Source organism: Eptesicus fuscus, chromosome 17, assembly GCF_027574615.1.
Source record: "Eptesicus fuscus isolate TK198812 chromosome 17, DD_ASM_mEF_20220401, whole genome shotgun sequence".
Lineage (NCBI taxonomy): Eukaryota > Metazoa > Chordata > Mammalia > Chiroptera > Vespertilionidae > Eptesicus > Eptesicus fuscus.
The window spans coordinates 60,524,976-60,538,389 of record NC_072489.1 but is presented as its reverse complement, the minus strand read 5'-3'; the positions used below and the strand labels follow the sequence as shown (position 1 = coordinate 60,538,389).

Below are 13,414 nucleotides of genomic sequence, written 5' to 3'. Positions count from 1 at the left end.
TCGGAAGAGGAAGCCTGAGTTTAGGGGTGGCCGGTGTTTGGTGTCACGTGAGACGAGCTCCAGACCCGGGGGGTGGGGGAACCCCCTTAGCGGGTGCAAAGGCGCGGGGAGTTCACGTCGCGGGGGGCCGGTCTCCTGTCCAGGAGGGCGTGTTCGTGTGCGTTTGTGGAAGTGCACGGAATACCTGCACCCTCACCCCCACCCCCACCCCCGCAGTCTGCCCCCACCCCCGCAGAAAAAAAAATGTCCTATTTTTTCTTCTCACATGAGATTTCATAAAAACCACAGTGTATTTCGAGGTGACGCCGGAAGGATGGTACCCAAGAACGCCGCTGCCAATCCGGGTCCGTTCAGTGGCATCTGTTTCATTTCCATTGAGTCCAATTCAATAAGCAGGTACTGGGCCCTCCTGCTGGCTGAGAACTCTGCTAAACACGGGATCTTCGGGGAGAGAGAAAAGTGACACTGGGCCCATTTCCTTCTGGTTAATTTGGTACACACATTTTTATTTACTGGTTGATTGGAGAGAGATGGGGGGGGGGAGAGGGAGGGAGGGAGAGAGAGAGAGAGAGAGAGGGAGAGAGAGAGAGAGAGAGGTGGGTTTGTTGTTCCACTTACGGAGGGGTTCATTGGTTGGTGCTTGTATGTGCCCTGACCAGAGATTGAACGGAAACCTCTGGAGTCCGAGGAAGATGCTCTGACCAGCTGAGCTGCCGGGCCAGGGCTGGCACACGAATCTTATTTCAAGGACCTCCTCCCTTCCCGGATGGCCCACTTTAAATTCTTCCTTCCCTCCGACGTTGCTGTTTGAATATTTCATGCAGAAATAACCAAATTGCTTTCCAGGGACCTCTTGCACAGGAATAGTCCATCCATATCATTGTTGTGTGCAGGCCAGCAGATTGTCTTTCTCAAGGGGCGATGGTTTTGAAAATGTTGGGTCACTACATCCTCCTTGGGTTTCTCTTACAGCAAGTGGTTTCCTCTGGCCCCTGGACTCACTGAACGGCCAAAGCTCGCCCTTCGGATTTTAGGGATGACCCCTTTACAGTTTGTCATGTGGTGGGTATTCACTTTCTTACCAATCCGGAGACTAGCAGACAACGGGTCCAACAGTCATTAGTTTCTAGGAATTCCTCTCTCTTACCGGCATTCACACACACACACACACACACACACACACACACACACACAATTTTGCATTTGGATTTAAAATGTTGTTCAAGACTCCATCTTGGCCAGATTTCCTATCTCATGACCATCAATTCATTTGAATAATCAGCCAAATCACCAGCCTCCTTTCGGGGTCTAAACTGGATTTAAAAGATTGACGTTTCTCAAAACTCAAATGGAGTCTGGTTGCAACTGCATGCCCAGAGGGACCTGAATCATACACCCAGTGGATAATGAAATACACTTAGATTTTATTAGTGGATAATTCATGCTCAGAATCTCGAAGCACTAATATAATTAAATAAGCGATGGGGAGAAGGAACTAAATAAAATTATTTGGGTATAAAATTGTTTAGCTAAAGTTAGAATGGAGGCAAGGCACTGTATTTTAAAATTCTTAACCTAGCCATTAACTTGTTGAAAGAGGAGAGAGAGAGAAGCCAGTGTGAGGACTGGTGAGGAGGGAGGGGAGGAATCTGACCTTTGAGCAGTGGTATTACTATACAGTAGGGAGAAGAGTGGTGGTGTGTGCACTTATTATTGTGTCAAGAATCAGAAAAAGAATTGCACCTGAGTCAGCGTGTGTGAATGCATAAAGACCAAACTTTTTTCCTCTATCAATGCACCTTAAAAGTCACTTTAACCGCAACAATTTCCTCTCACTTTATACTAAGTTACATAATAACATAAGATTTTTTTTCCACAAAAGGCAGTGAAAAAGAGGTTACAGCATGGATTCCCTTGAACAATTTCAGTGTTTTTGAGATTTAAGAGTAACTGAGTCACAGCATTCTAGTTACAAATTAAGTATTGCTTTTCTTTCATGGAGATCAAATTATTTCTTATTACAGAGGCAACCTTCTTGATTATTCTATTTGTGGAGGATTCTAGAAACTGAAAATGGAGCAAACTGAGCTCAAAATTCTGGGCAGTTGTTGGGGTGGGGGTTGAGTGGGTAGGGAGAAGCTTATAGCCAGCATTATAAGGCCCTATTTTAATGTATGTCTAAAAGAAGCTTTTGAACTTTAACACATTGCAGATTATTTGTTCGCCAGTCTGTTCACCCCTCTGGACAGGGAGTTCCTCCAGAGCAAGGACGGGTCTGATTAGTGCATCTTCCCAGCCCCTCACCAGGCCTGGCACACAGTAGGCACTCAAATGTTTGTGGAAAGATGCAATGGAGAGATAAAGCATAGTATACATATGTATGAGTTTCTATTAGATCAATAGGAAATGAGAGATGCCAGTTCATAGATGGAAACTCCAGGAAAATGAGAAAAAACTCAGGGCAAAACAATGCAATTCATTAGAGTAAATATTTCCTTTTCTATTCCAATTTTTGGTTAACTTCATGAGTGAATGTATGCCCAGTGAAAGGGAGAATAATTTAGCTCTATAGAAATATTGACCAAAATGGGGTTCTTGTGTCTGCGAAATTAACTCAGATGGGGAGGGAGCTACGCTTCGATCCCCAAAGAGCATCTTTCCCTCCTAGTCAGTATTTAGGGGACTGGAAGGACGTCGGTCCCAGGGAGACTACAACTCCCAGTGTGCCGCACACGTGTCTGAGAAGACGTAAACCCAGTCTTGGCGCGATGCTCCTTGGGAGTTGTAGTTTTCACTCGGTCAGCACTAGCCCGGGGTGCTTCAGCTCAGAGGTACTGCGAGACCACGTGATCGGAAAAGCCGCGGTTTGCCTTTGAGCCGGAAGAGGATGACTGGGTTGACCGACGCCCGAGAAGGCCAATCGTCTGCCTAGACCGAGACGTTGGCGTTTGAAATCAGCCAATGGCAGGCGAACACTGGAGCTTCCTCCCCGCCCACTTGGCCCAGCCCGCGAGAGCTCGGAGCGCGGCGAGGCGGCGGGAGTGGCGGCCCAGTTGGTTCTGCGGGGAAGTCAAGGTAGCGGGCAGGGCGGCGGGGCGCACCAGCGGGCTCCGCCGGGCGCGGGGCTGCTGGGGCCGTCCGCAGGGAGCCCGCTTCGCTTCCTCCCCTTTTAGGAGCCTCCGGGCCGGCAGGCCCCAGGGGGGAGGGGCCGAGGAGCGGAGCCCGCGGCGGGCGGGTGCGGGGGCCCCGCGCGGGCCGGAGTCAGGGGTGCGGAGGAGCGGGCCGGGGACTGGGGCGCTCTCGGGGCGGCGGGGGACAGGGGAGTCCCGGCCGGGGGCGGGGGCGGGGGTGGGGGGTGGGATGGGGAGTCCTGTCCGCGGTGGGCGCGCAGGCTCTGCGCAGGCGCGGAGGCCCCGTCCCCAAGGTTTTCTGGGTCCTTTTCCTGCGAGGTTCCCCGAGCCCGCCCCGTCCCCGGGTCTCTGACCGGCGCTTGCCCCGCAGATGACCGGCTCTAACGAGTTCAAGCTGAACCAGCCGCCCGAGGACGGCATCTCCTCGGTCAAGTTCAGCCCCAACACCTCGCAGTTCCTGCTCGTGTCGTCCTGGGACACGTCGGTGCGGCTCTACGACGTGCCGGCCAACTCGCTGCGGCTCAAGTACCAGCACTCGGGCGCCGTCCTGGACTGCGCCTTCTACGTAGGTGTCCGCCCCGCCTCCGCGGCCGGTCCCCCCTGAAAAGTGGACAGCCCTGCGAACGGCCCTGACCGGGGACAGTCGTGTTCGACTTGTGCCACGGGACGTGCAGGAATGGCGGTTCTCCCTGCTCCCCGACGGCAGTGTCCTCAGTGTCCGTGGCCACTTGGGTGCTTTGTTTTGTGAGCTGTGTGTTTTTGTGCTGAGAGGGAGAGTTAAGGCCCGTGTGCGTCACCCTGAGCATAAACTGAACAGCTGGCGGGGGTTTGCAAACCATCTCTAAAGCTCTGTACGTTTCAGATGACCCGGACCTCTATTTTGCAGGACCCAACACATGCCTGGAGTGGGGGATTAGATAATCAATTGAAAATGCACGATTTGAACACGGATCAAGGTAACCGGCCGGGCCTTTCGTCGGCTTGTTTTGCTCAGCGGGTGTGCTAGGGCAGTGGTCGGCAAACCGCGGCTCTCGAGCCACATGCGGCTCTTTGGCCCCTTGAGTGTGGCTCTTCCACAAAATACCACGGCCTGGGTGAGTCTATTTTGAAGAAGTGGCGTTAGAAGAAGTTTAAGTTTAAAAAATGTGGCTCTCCAAAGAAATTTCAATCTTTGTCCTGTTGACATTTGGCTCTGTTGACTAACGAGTTTGCCGACCACTGTGCTAGGGTGTGAGTGCCTCTTAGGAGAGGAGAGGTTGAATTGCTGATTCCTCGGTGGGTCAGGTACAGGCACAAAGCTTCCATTGAGGACTTTTTGTTTAAGTGGTTGGACCAGTAAGTTCACCACACAGTGTGTGCGGGCTTCTTCGGAAGGCCCATCCCGAGCCCCATCTCCACTGCGTACACAGGGCACCTCCGTTGGCCCTTGACCTGGTCCTCAGAGGTGGGCCGGCGGCGTCCAGGATGGCTGATGTTTCAGTTCTGTCAGAAACCGGTTTAATTTAGACGGAGGTAGGGCAGGTTTTAAAGTGTCTGATGTTCTGAAATAAAAGAGCCCGGGACCGTTAATCCTCCTCGGTCATTGCTTAGCAGAGAGCAGGCTTCAGTTGCACTCCTGACTGACAGCAGGAGGGCACGTGATCTCGTCGTTAACCTGCTCAGGGGCCAGGTCGGAAGGGACTGACCCGGGAGCAGAGAGAGGGGGAGCCCAGTGCACAGAGCTCTCAGGCAGAGCTTAGGAATTATGTTTTGCTTTTGGGGGTTGGTGTGTACACGTGCACTAGACAAAGATGTATTTGAAGGAGCCGCACGCCACAGACGGGACTGGATGAGGAGTTGGGCAGTGGGAGGAGGGGGAGGAGGGGCACAATATTTTGTCTAAGGGAGGAGCCCAGGACAGCCGCTGCACTGTCTCTGACAGCTGCACATGTTGGTTTTGCTGGCCAGCGGCTTACTCCACAGAGGAAGTTAGTTTGCAGGTTTAGGTCCTGTTTGTTCAAAAGCAGGAAAAAACACTGAAAAGCAAACTTAAAAACGTTTTCGATGCTGGAGGCCATAATTAAGGGAATTAGCTGTTTATTTTCCAAAGTTCATTGCCCAACCTGATGAGCTTTTTTTCTTTTGTAGATGACATGTATTTTTAAACAAGTAGCTTTCCTGTTTGAGGATCAAGACCACATACTGTTCTTTATTGTATCCCGAGCATTGGGCACAGGTGCCGGCACATAGTAGACATTCAGTAGATGCTAATTGAGTGAATGAAGGAGATAGTGAAGAGCTGAAATTGAAAGGAAAGAAATGGTATTGGGAATTTGACCCATCATGCAAACCCAGTGAATTAATCATAAGATTCCATGCTTTCTTCATCTCCAGATCTCAGATAATCTGTTTCCACTTTAATAAGTTTTTTACCAGCATTGGCTTAACTTGATGAGTTTTATTCAGGTCCAAAAGACAAGTTATCTACTCATGTCTTTATTCAGCATGCATTTCTGAGCACCTGCCATATGTCAGAACTAGACACAGTCATAACTACAGACTTAAACAAGGTCCCCTCCTTAAAGGAATCCAGAATCAGGTGAGGACAATAAGATGTGCTATCGTTTTACCGTAACCTGAATTCAGGGCAGCCTCTGAGCCGCACCAGCCAGGGGGTCAGACTGCTGTACGGCGAGCAGGAGCGTGGTGGAAGTGGATGCGTTACAGTGGAACGAATGCCTCCTGCTCACTGGAAGAACCTTGGGGTAGCAGACGTAGTAAAACCAGGTGTGCTGTTTGTTTCTCCTGTAGAAAACCTTGTGGGAACCCACGATGCCCCGATCAGATGTGTTGAGTACTGCCCGGAGGTAAACGTGATGGTCACTGGGAGCTGGGACCAGACCGTGAAGCTGTGGGACCCCAGGACGCCCTGTAACGCCGGCACCTTCTCTCAGCCTGAAAAGGTAGGCTCCCGCCCATCAGCCGCTGCGGCCCTCGGGTTTGCTGCCCGAGAGAGGACGGCGTGTTGACTGTAGAGCGTGAGGCTGCACAGTTACTTTATAAACCCAAGTACATAGAGACACTGATGCAAAGGCAGAGTCATTTTGTTCAGTGTTTTCTGTCCCTTGTCCTGGAGAACAGTAGCCTAAGGGACAAATGTCGGGTGCTGCTAGTGCTTCCTACCCCAGGCCTGAGATTTCAGAGGAGGCGCTCAGCCAAGACGGCTCAGACCAAAACTGGGGGAGGGGGAGGGGGGGTAGGGTGCATCTCTCATTCGCTCAGGCCTGAGGCTTCGTTGGCGTTACTGTTGGCATTTCGGGTTTAGTGAGAGCCCTGGCCTCTGTCCCTGGCTCCTACCAGGTATTGTTTGTTTATGTTTAACACCGACGGCGTCGTCTGAAGGCTCTGGTGAACCCAGCTTCTTAAAACCCAGTCCCTGTGTCTTATTCTAACCTCTTGATCTGTACAGTGAAGGGAATGGAACATTCTTGCTGCAGCCTCATCAGACGCGACCAAGTGGTAGTTAATTTTAAAGATGGATTGTCTGAGCGGTGCAGAGGTATCCTTCACTTAGTCTATTTCCTCAGTGTAAACACTCCAGCTCCTGGTCGCCGGCGTTATATACTGGAGTGCATCCAAAGAGCCATTATTTTTGTCACTTCAGAGTCGAATCTACAACCTGGCAAGACCTTTGTTCAGAATGAAATAATTGCATTGTTTCTAGTTTTGATATATGGTTGCATGTAACATGTTAAGAGCTGTGATAAATTGCTGACAGAATATCATGTAATGGACAGCCACACTGAATCAAGCTGCTTATTGGTTCAGCGAGGTTCATTATGTCAGTTTTTTTAATACTTCCTTTGATAGATGTATAGACCTCGTCAGTAGCCTGACAGTGGCTTCACGTGATTGATGATCGGTGGGGGTAGAAAGCACGGTTAGACTCTGTGTCACCTGTATAAAGATTTAAGATAAAATTCCCGGTCCGATCGTCCTGTTATAAAGTGATTTCTTTCTGGGTTCTGTGTTTTTTAAGTTTGGTGTTTTATGTGACTTAGGTTAGTTTCTATTTTCTACAAACATTTTGTTTTCTGAATAAACTATGGTTTATTTAAGTATGTCTGTATTTAAGTATATCTATATTAAATCAACTGTTTTGAATCTTTTTAATTCCTTAATTTTCCCCTGGTCAAAGTAGTTGTTGAATTTTAAGGCCAGATTGTGGTGATATTGAGTTGTTGCATTGTTAACCCTAACTTTTTTTTTTTTTTTTGACTATTGGTATGTAGTTAACATATTAGTGATGATTAACCATGTGGCTTAATGTGTTAAAGGGATGTCTTACCATGACACAGGCCTTATCATTTTGTATAATGACTCTTCAGGTGTTAAAATATTACATCAGGTTAGAGTTGCTAAAAAATAAATTTAGAGCTGCTCATTAACGGAGAAATAATCAGAGAACAATTTGTATTTGAAGTCTAGATTATCAAAAGATTGAACACGGTCAGGAAAATACATTTTGCCACCATTTTCAAGAATTTGCTATCTTGACTTGATTTCCGAATACATACTTGAAAGGGACACTTTTAAATCCTTGCGTATGTTTATTGTTTATTATGAAGGGATTTTTGTGGAAGGTGTTTTACTGTTGAAAAGGGGCACCATGAGGGAAAATACTTGGATGGGAGAAATGCCTTGTAGGTTTTTCCCAAAGACGAGCTCCGTCTGCGGGGGGCCCTGCTGTGGGCACAGGGCTGGGCTTTGTCGGGTGCGCACACTGTTCCTCGGGGAGTTCCTGTGCCTCCGAAGAGCTGAGCGCAGTGAGGGGCCCTCCTCCCGGGACGGCCTCCTGTGGTGTGGCAGCTGGGGGGCCTGAGGGCTCGTTCGGAGCTGGTCCCAGAAAGTCACTGGGAAGGGTTGTCTGTGAAAAGCCCGAGCGCCTTTCGTTTCCTGGCTTTATTGTCTCCTTACGTTAACACCGTCACTGAAGGAAACAAGGTTGGAAAGGTTGTTTAAAAATTTAATTTGTTTTCGTCATGAGAACTCCTCAAAAGCGTTTTTGGAATTAATTAGAATGTACATTATATGACACTTGGTTAAGCATGAAGAATATCTTGGGTTTATTATTTTGTATGGATCAGTTGGTTTGTGTAACTATAGTATTTAAAATTATTTAAAGTTTGGGAACCTGATCAGTTAACTTTTTTATGTTTTTAGGATTGGTGGGTTTTATTTTGGGGCAAAATGTCATCTTTAGGCCAGGGGGTGATTTTACCGTTTCGGTCCTCCCTGAAGGTGTACACCCTCTCGGTGTCCGGAGACAGGCTGATCGTGGGCACGGCGGGCCGCCGGGTGCTGGTGTGGGACCTGCGCAACATGGGCTACGTGCAGCAGCGCCGCGAGTCCAGCCTCAAGTACCAGACGCGCTGCATCCGGGCGTTTCCCAACAAGCAGGTGCTCCCTCCCCCGCCCCAGCGTTCGGATTTGTCAATAATAGGGCCTTCTACAACAGTGATTTGCTTGCTGCCTTTTAAAAACTGTCCTTCCTTTGGAGTAGAGATTTAGAAATAGTTAGGTATGTTTTTGACGTCCTTTGTTAAAAGGGAGCGTGTTGACCCAATTTGAGAGATGACCTTGATGTTCAGGGAGGCCGGGTAATTTGCCAGCGGTCTGATAGAATCTTCTGATTTCTTGCTGGTCCTGGTTCGGAGGCTTGACAGACACAGTAGTCAAGGAGAGCTTTATTTCACTTTACACGCAGTGGATTCACATTTGAATCTGGAAGTGAAGGGCTGTGGGGTTGGCTGTTCTCTCTCTCTCTCTCTCTCTCTCTCTCTCTCTCTCTCTCTCTCTCTCTCTCTCTTTGTAACAGTCCTTCAGCGAGTGCAGCAGCAGAACCGGGGTTTAGAAGCACGCCCCTGCGCAGAGGCAGTGCCCTAACACTGGCTCCGTGGAGGGGTCAGCCTTCCGTCGCCCTGCGCCCTGCTAACGAGCCGCCCGTGCAGTGGGAGCCGCTCCCCGCAGGCCCTCGGGAGGGGGGGGCGGTGTGGGCCGCGGAGGGCGCCGCAGGGGGAAGTGTCTGTACGGACAGCCGGTCTCGGGTCCCGAGTCCCAGCGGCTGTGGGGCTGAGGCAGGGATGTCGGCGCTTCTCGGCTCCCTTAGCTGGAAGGCCAGGGCCTCGAACGGGGTCACATCTTTTCCTTCAAAATGTTGTCAATTTCCATTGAAAAGAAGGAATTGCAGTTACTTCAAACTTGAGAGATTTAACTACATGATTAAAATAAGCTTGCATTTTAAGTATTTTTATATCATATCTAAAATTTTGTCGGAGTATTTCTCCAGTTTATAATGGAAGTTTAACTAAAAGTAAGATTTGACTGATTTTCTTGTCTCCATAAGTAGTTTTTCAGTAGTGAATCTCATACCTTGAAGAATTAAAGAAATAGACTTTATGTTCTTCTTTTACTCTGACATCAGAAACAAGTGATGATAGTCTCATTTTTAATAAAACCAAGTCTTAGGTTCTGCACGTTTGGGGACCGCTGTCCCTCTCAGTGTAGCCCGAGCGCTTCGTTAGGGCCTGGCCACGCTTTCTGCAAGCCTCGCTCTGGTGTGGGCGGGGTGGGGGCTCGGGCCTGGGCCTGCCCGTGGAGTCACCATCTCGGCTTCTCCGGTTCCCTCTCGGCAGGGTTATGTGTTGAGCTCTATTGAAGGCCGAGTGGCGGTTGAGTACTTGGACCCCAGCCCTGAGGTGCAGAAGAAGAAGTATGCCTTCAAGTGTCACCGGCTGAAGGAGAATAACATTGAGCACATTTACCCGGTCAATGCCATCTCCTTCCACAACATCCACAACACGTTCGCCACAGGTACCGTCCGCCTGTGCGCCCGAGCCGCACGACGGGAGCGGAGTTCGCTGTGACCCCTAGAGGCTGACACGCAGGCAGAGCTTTTGAAGGCCGTGCTGGCTGTTTGTGTCGAGAGGGAGCGGGTCTGGCCCAGGGCTTCTTGGGGGAAGTGTTCTCTCTGATCTTAAAAAGAACCATTTGTGACGATGATGGTGATTTCTGTCTCTGCTCTTAAGGGTCATTTTGACTTTTCCAAAATCACTTGCAGGTGGTTCTGATGGGTTTGTAAATATTTGGGATCCGTTTAATAAAAAGCGGCTGTGCCAGTTCCATCGGTACCCCACCAGCATCGCGTCGCTGGCCTTCAGCAATGATGGGACCACGCTTGCAATAGCATCATCATACATGTATGAGATGGACGACACGGAGCATCCCGAAGATGGTATCTTCATTCGCCAAGTGACAGATGCAGAAACAAAACCCAAGTGAGTGTGCTTCACCCGTGTTTGAGCCTTTGCCTGCATTCACCCCAGGGCTTATTAATTTTTCTAAACTCATGAATAGCGTTGTTGATGCCTGCCTGATAGTACAGCGGACTGGGGGCGGGAGTTGATCTTATCTCGTTCTCCCAAGCTTTCAATATCCGTGGGCTGATAGACGTCTGATGGATAAAACTGTGCCTGGTTGTTCTGCAGGGACGAATGTCAAACCCTCGTTCTTCTTGACTAGGCCCAGTTATTGGGTCTCGGAGTTATTACTAGCTCATTGCTTGGAAATTAAGTTGAGGAATTCAAGAATTATTTAAGCAAATTCTATTTACGATCTGTAGAATTTGAACTGCTAAACAGCGTCCCCCTCCACAGAGGTTGCTCTGTGACATCTACACAAAGGGAGTGGCTGCGGCTTGTTGGGAGCGCAGAGCGAGCCGGCCCTGCCGGGCGGCAGGTTCTCTCAGTGCCGACTGCCGCATCTCCTCGGCCCCGGGCTGGCGGACCGTTTACCGGTGTTGGTACCAGCGGGCAGAGCTCTTCCTCAACGACCTGCACAGGCTCAGGGCAGCTGATGCCTAGGCACTGTGACCCGTGAACCCCTCCCCGGCGTCTCGTCCTGTCTGTGCCCCGTGCTCAGGGCCCCTCTTTTTCTGAGTGGAAATGGCCTGGCACCCTAGCACCCGTGCGGAATGGGTTGAGTCCCTGTGAGGGGCAGAGGGTGCAATACTGGCGATCAGGGGACTGTCACAGGCGGGACCCGAGAGGCTGGCGCGGGAAGCCTAGTAAAGGCTGTGCTCGCATCTGCGCGCTCTCTGCCCCCCCCCCCCATCTCTTGTCCTGGCCGGCCATTCTGACCTCATGCTGTTCTGTTCTCTTTTGAGCTTGTAGGCCACCATGTACTTGACAAGATTTCATTTACTTAAGTGCCATGTTGATGATGATAAAACAATTCCTACTCTCTAATGGTGGATTTATTACTATTAACCAAGAAACCGGAGAAAACATTCATTTTAATATTATAGGAACCTAAACATAAGGGATAAGAGGTTTTTATTGATTTTGTTTTGTAAACAAACACTTTTCTTAAGCGCATGGGATGGCTTGATGGTTTGCTGCGGTAAAGGTATTCGGCAAACGAAATTGGAGCGGTGACTGCGCTTTTGAGAGTCCGTTTGACCTTGCTGGTTTGTGTCCGTTGTGGGAGTGAATGTGTAAAGAAATACAGGTCATAAATCCCTTTGCGTTTTTTCTGGACCTGAAATGGGGGGCGGGGGGGAGGCTCTGCAGCCCTTTTTTCCTGCTGCTGCTGACCGAGCTCATCCGCAGGCTGCGCAGACTGCCCATGAGGAGGTTAATCTACAATTAAACAGCATTTCCTCCTCCGTCCATTCTTTTCTGAAGCAGATGGTTCATCATTTCCTGGGCTGTTAAACAAAGCGAGGTTAAGGTTAGACTCTGGGGAATCGGCTAGTTTTCAATCTTATTAGGGTGCAGAAGGAAAACTAATAAGAAAACCTCCTAACATCATTTTGTGACTGTAAACAATTATTTATTAGCAAACAATTGATCCCAGAAGGGCGAATTGTTTGAGTCAGTAATGAGCTGAGAAAAGACAGAGCCTATCTGTGTATTTGGAAAAATAATTGTAACGTAATTGCAGTACATTTAGACAGGCATCTATTTGGACCTGTTTCTATCTCTAAATGAGTTTTGGGGAACATTAATGAGGTTTACATATTTTTCTGACATTTATATAGTTCCATGTCCATTTCAGTTGCCCAGCCGCTGGTGATTACGGTTAAAAAGAAAAAATGGTCGTGAGACTGCGATTCATTTCAGTGTGGTGCCTGCAGCCCAGCACGCACTCGGTGGCTGTTCTCGGTGCTTCCCGGCCCTTGTGGCTGCTCTGGTCGGCCACATGCAGGTGTGGTTGTGAGAGGGCCTGGGCCGGGCCTGAACGTGTGTGCTCCGTGGTGTGTAAGAAATTGTTCGGATGCAGGGCAAGGTCTCGTGTTGGTGGGGAGTGTTTCAGTGAAAACTTGGTGTGGCCTGACCCGTCCTTTGACCGTCTTTTCTCATTGCAGGTCCACCTAGCCGCCTGGCACGTGGCCTCCCTCCGGTGGAAGGAAGGCCTGCTTTCCCGCCGGCGCTCTGTGGCGTGGGCTGCCCCGCGGGGAGTGCGGTGCCCTGTCGGCCGCTCGCCTGCCCTCGGGCCTGGGCCGGAGTCTCGTCCCGGCCTCTCCACAGGCCCCGGCGCTTCTTCTGAGCAGCTTGAGCTCTTGTTGTAAAGTAACCTGAACCTGCTGTGTCGCTGTCCAATAAAGCCGAGGCAGACCCCCCCCCGTCCTGGGTGGTGGCACGTGTGGGTGATGGATGTGCTTTATTGGAAGAGGCGGCTGCATCAGGCCTGGTGGGCGGACCCGGTACCTCAGGCCGTGCTCCTCCTGCCCGCTCCCCCCTCCTGTCCTGCCCGGGCTGCTGGAGGCGCTGCTGCTGGAGGCGGCCTGGGAAGGCGCCTGCTGGGGTCCTGCCGCTCCCTCAGCCCTCTAGCTCCCCAGCCGGCCCCTGAGCCCATGGCAGCCCTGCAGGGTGGCCGGCGGGCGGCCGGCGGGTGCCTTTGCTGGCCTCTCCTGGAAGCGCCGGAGCTCGGGTCCAACCCGGTGACAGGCCGTCTGGGATCCGTCACCGCGAAGCCCCGGCATGTACGTGATGTCACGGCCGTGGGTCTGCAGTGTGACCGCTCGGCCGAGGACAGCACGAGTGAAATGTGGGAGAAGGACTGCGGGGGGGAGGATGGGGCCGGGGAGAGCAGCGTGGGCCCGCTTCCCGGGGTGGGGGCCATGTCCTCGTCTCGAAGCCAGTGTGCCCCTGAGTGTCCCCGCCTCCCCCCGGCCTCCTCAGCCCCTCCCACGTGGTCTGTCTGGCTAGTAGCCACCTGGTCCCCAAAGGACCCACACGTCA

At 50.8% G+C, this 13,414-nt stretch overlaps 1 protein-coding gene across 3 annotated transcripts; it reads left to right on the top strand.

The window, feature by feature from the left end:
• Window positions 1-2,990: 2,990 nt before the first annotated feature.
• BUB3 (BUB3 mitotic checkpoint protein) lies at window positions 2,991-12,810 on the top strand. 3 transcript variants are annotated; one of them, XM_054729110.1, is made up of 8 exons: window positions 2,991-3,075; window positions 3,502-3,696; window positions 4,018-4,087; window positions 5,922-6,073; window positions 8,412-8,570; window positions 9,806-9,983; window positions 10,231-10,447; window positions 12,538-12,810. In XM_054729110.1, the coding sequence occupies exons 2-8, from the start codon at window positions 3,502-3,504 to the stop codon at window positions 12,545-12,547; spliced, it is 981 nt and encodes a 326-aa protein (XP_054585085.1). In that variant the 5' UTR covers window positions 2,991-3,075; the 3' UTR covers window positions 12,548-12,810. The 3 variants fall into 3 exon arrangements, with proteins under 3 accessions (XP_054585085.1, XP_008154368.3, XP_054585086.1); XM_054729111.1 differs by lacking the exon at window positions 2,991-3,075 and adding an exon at window positions 3,213-3,267; XM_008156146.3 differs by lacking the exon at window positions 12,538-12,810 and having other exon boundaries at window positions 10,231-10,451.
• Window positions 12,811-13,414: the final 604 nt, after the last annotated feature.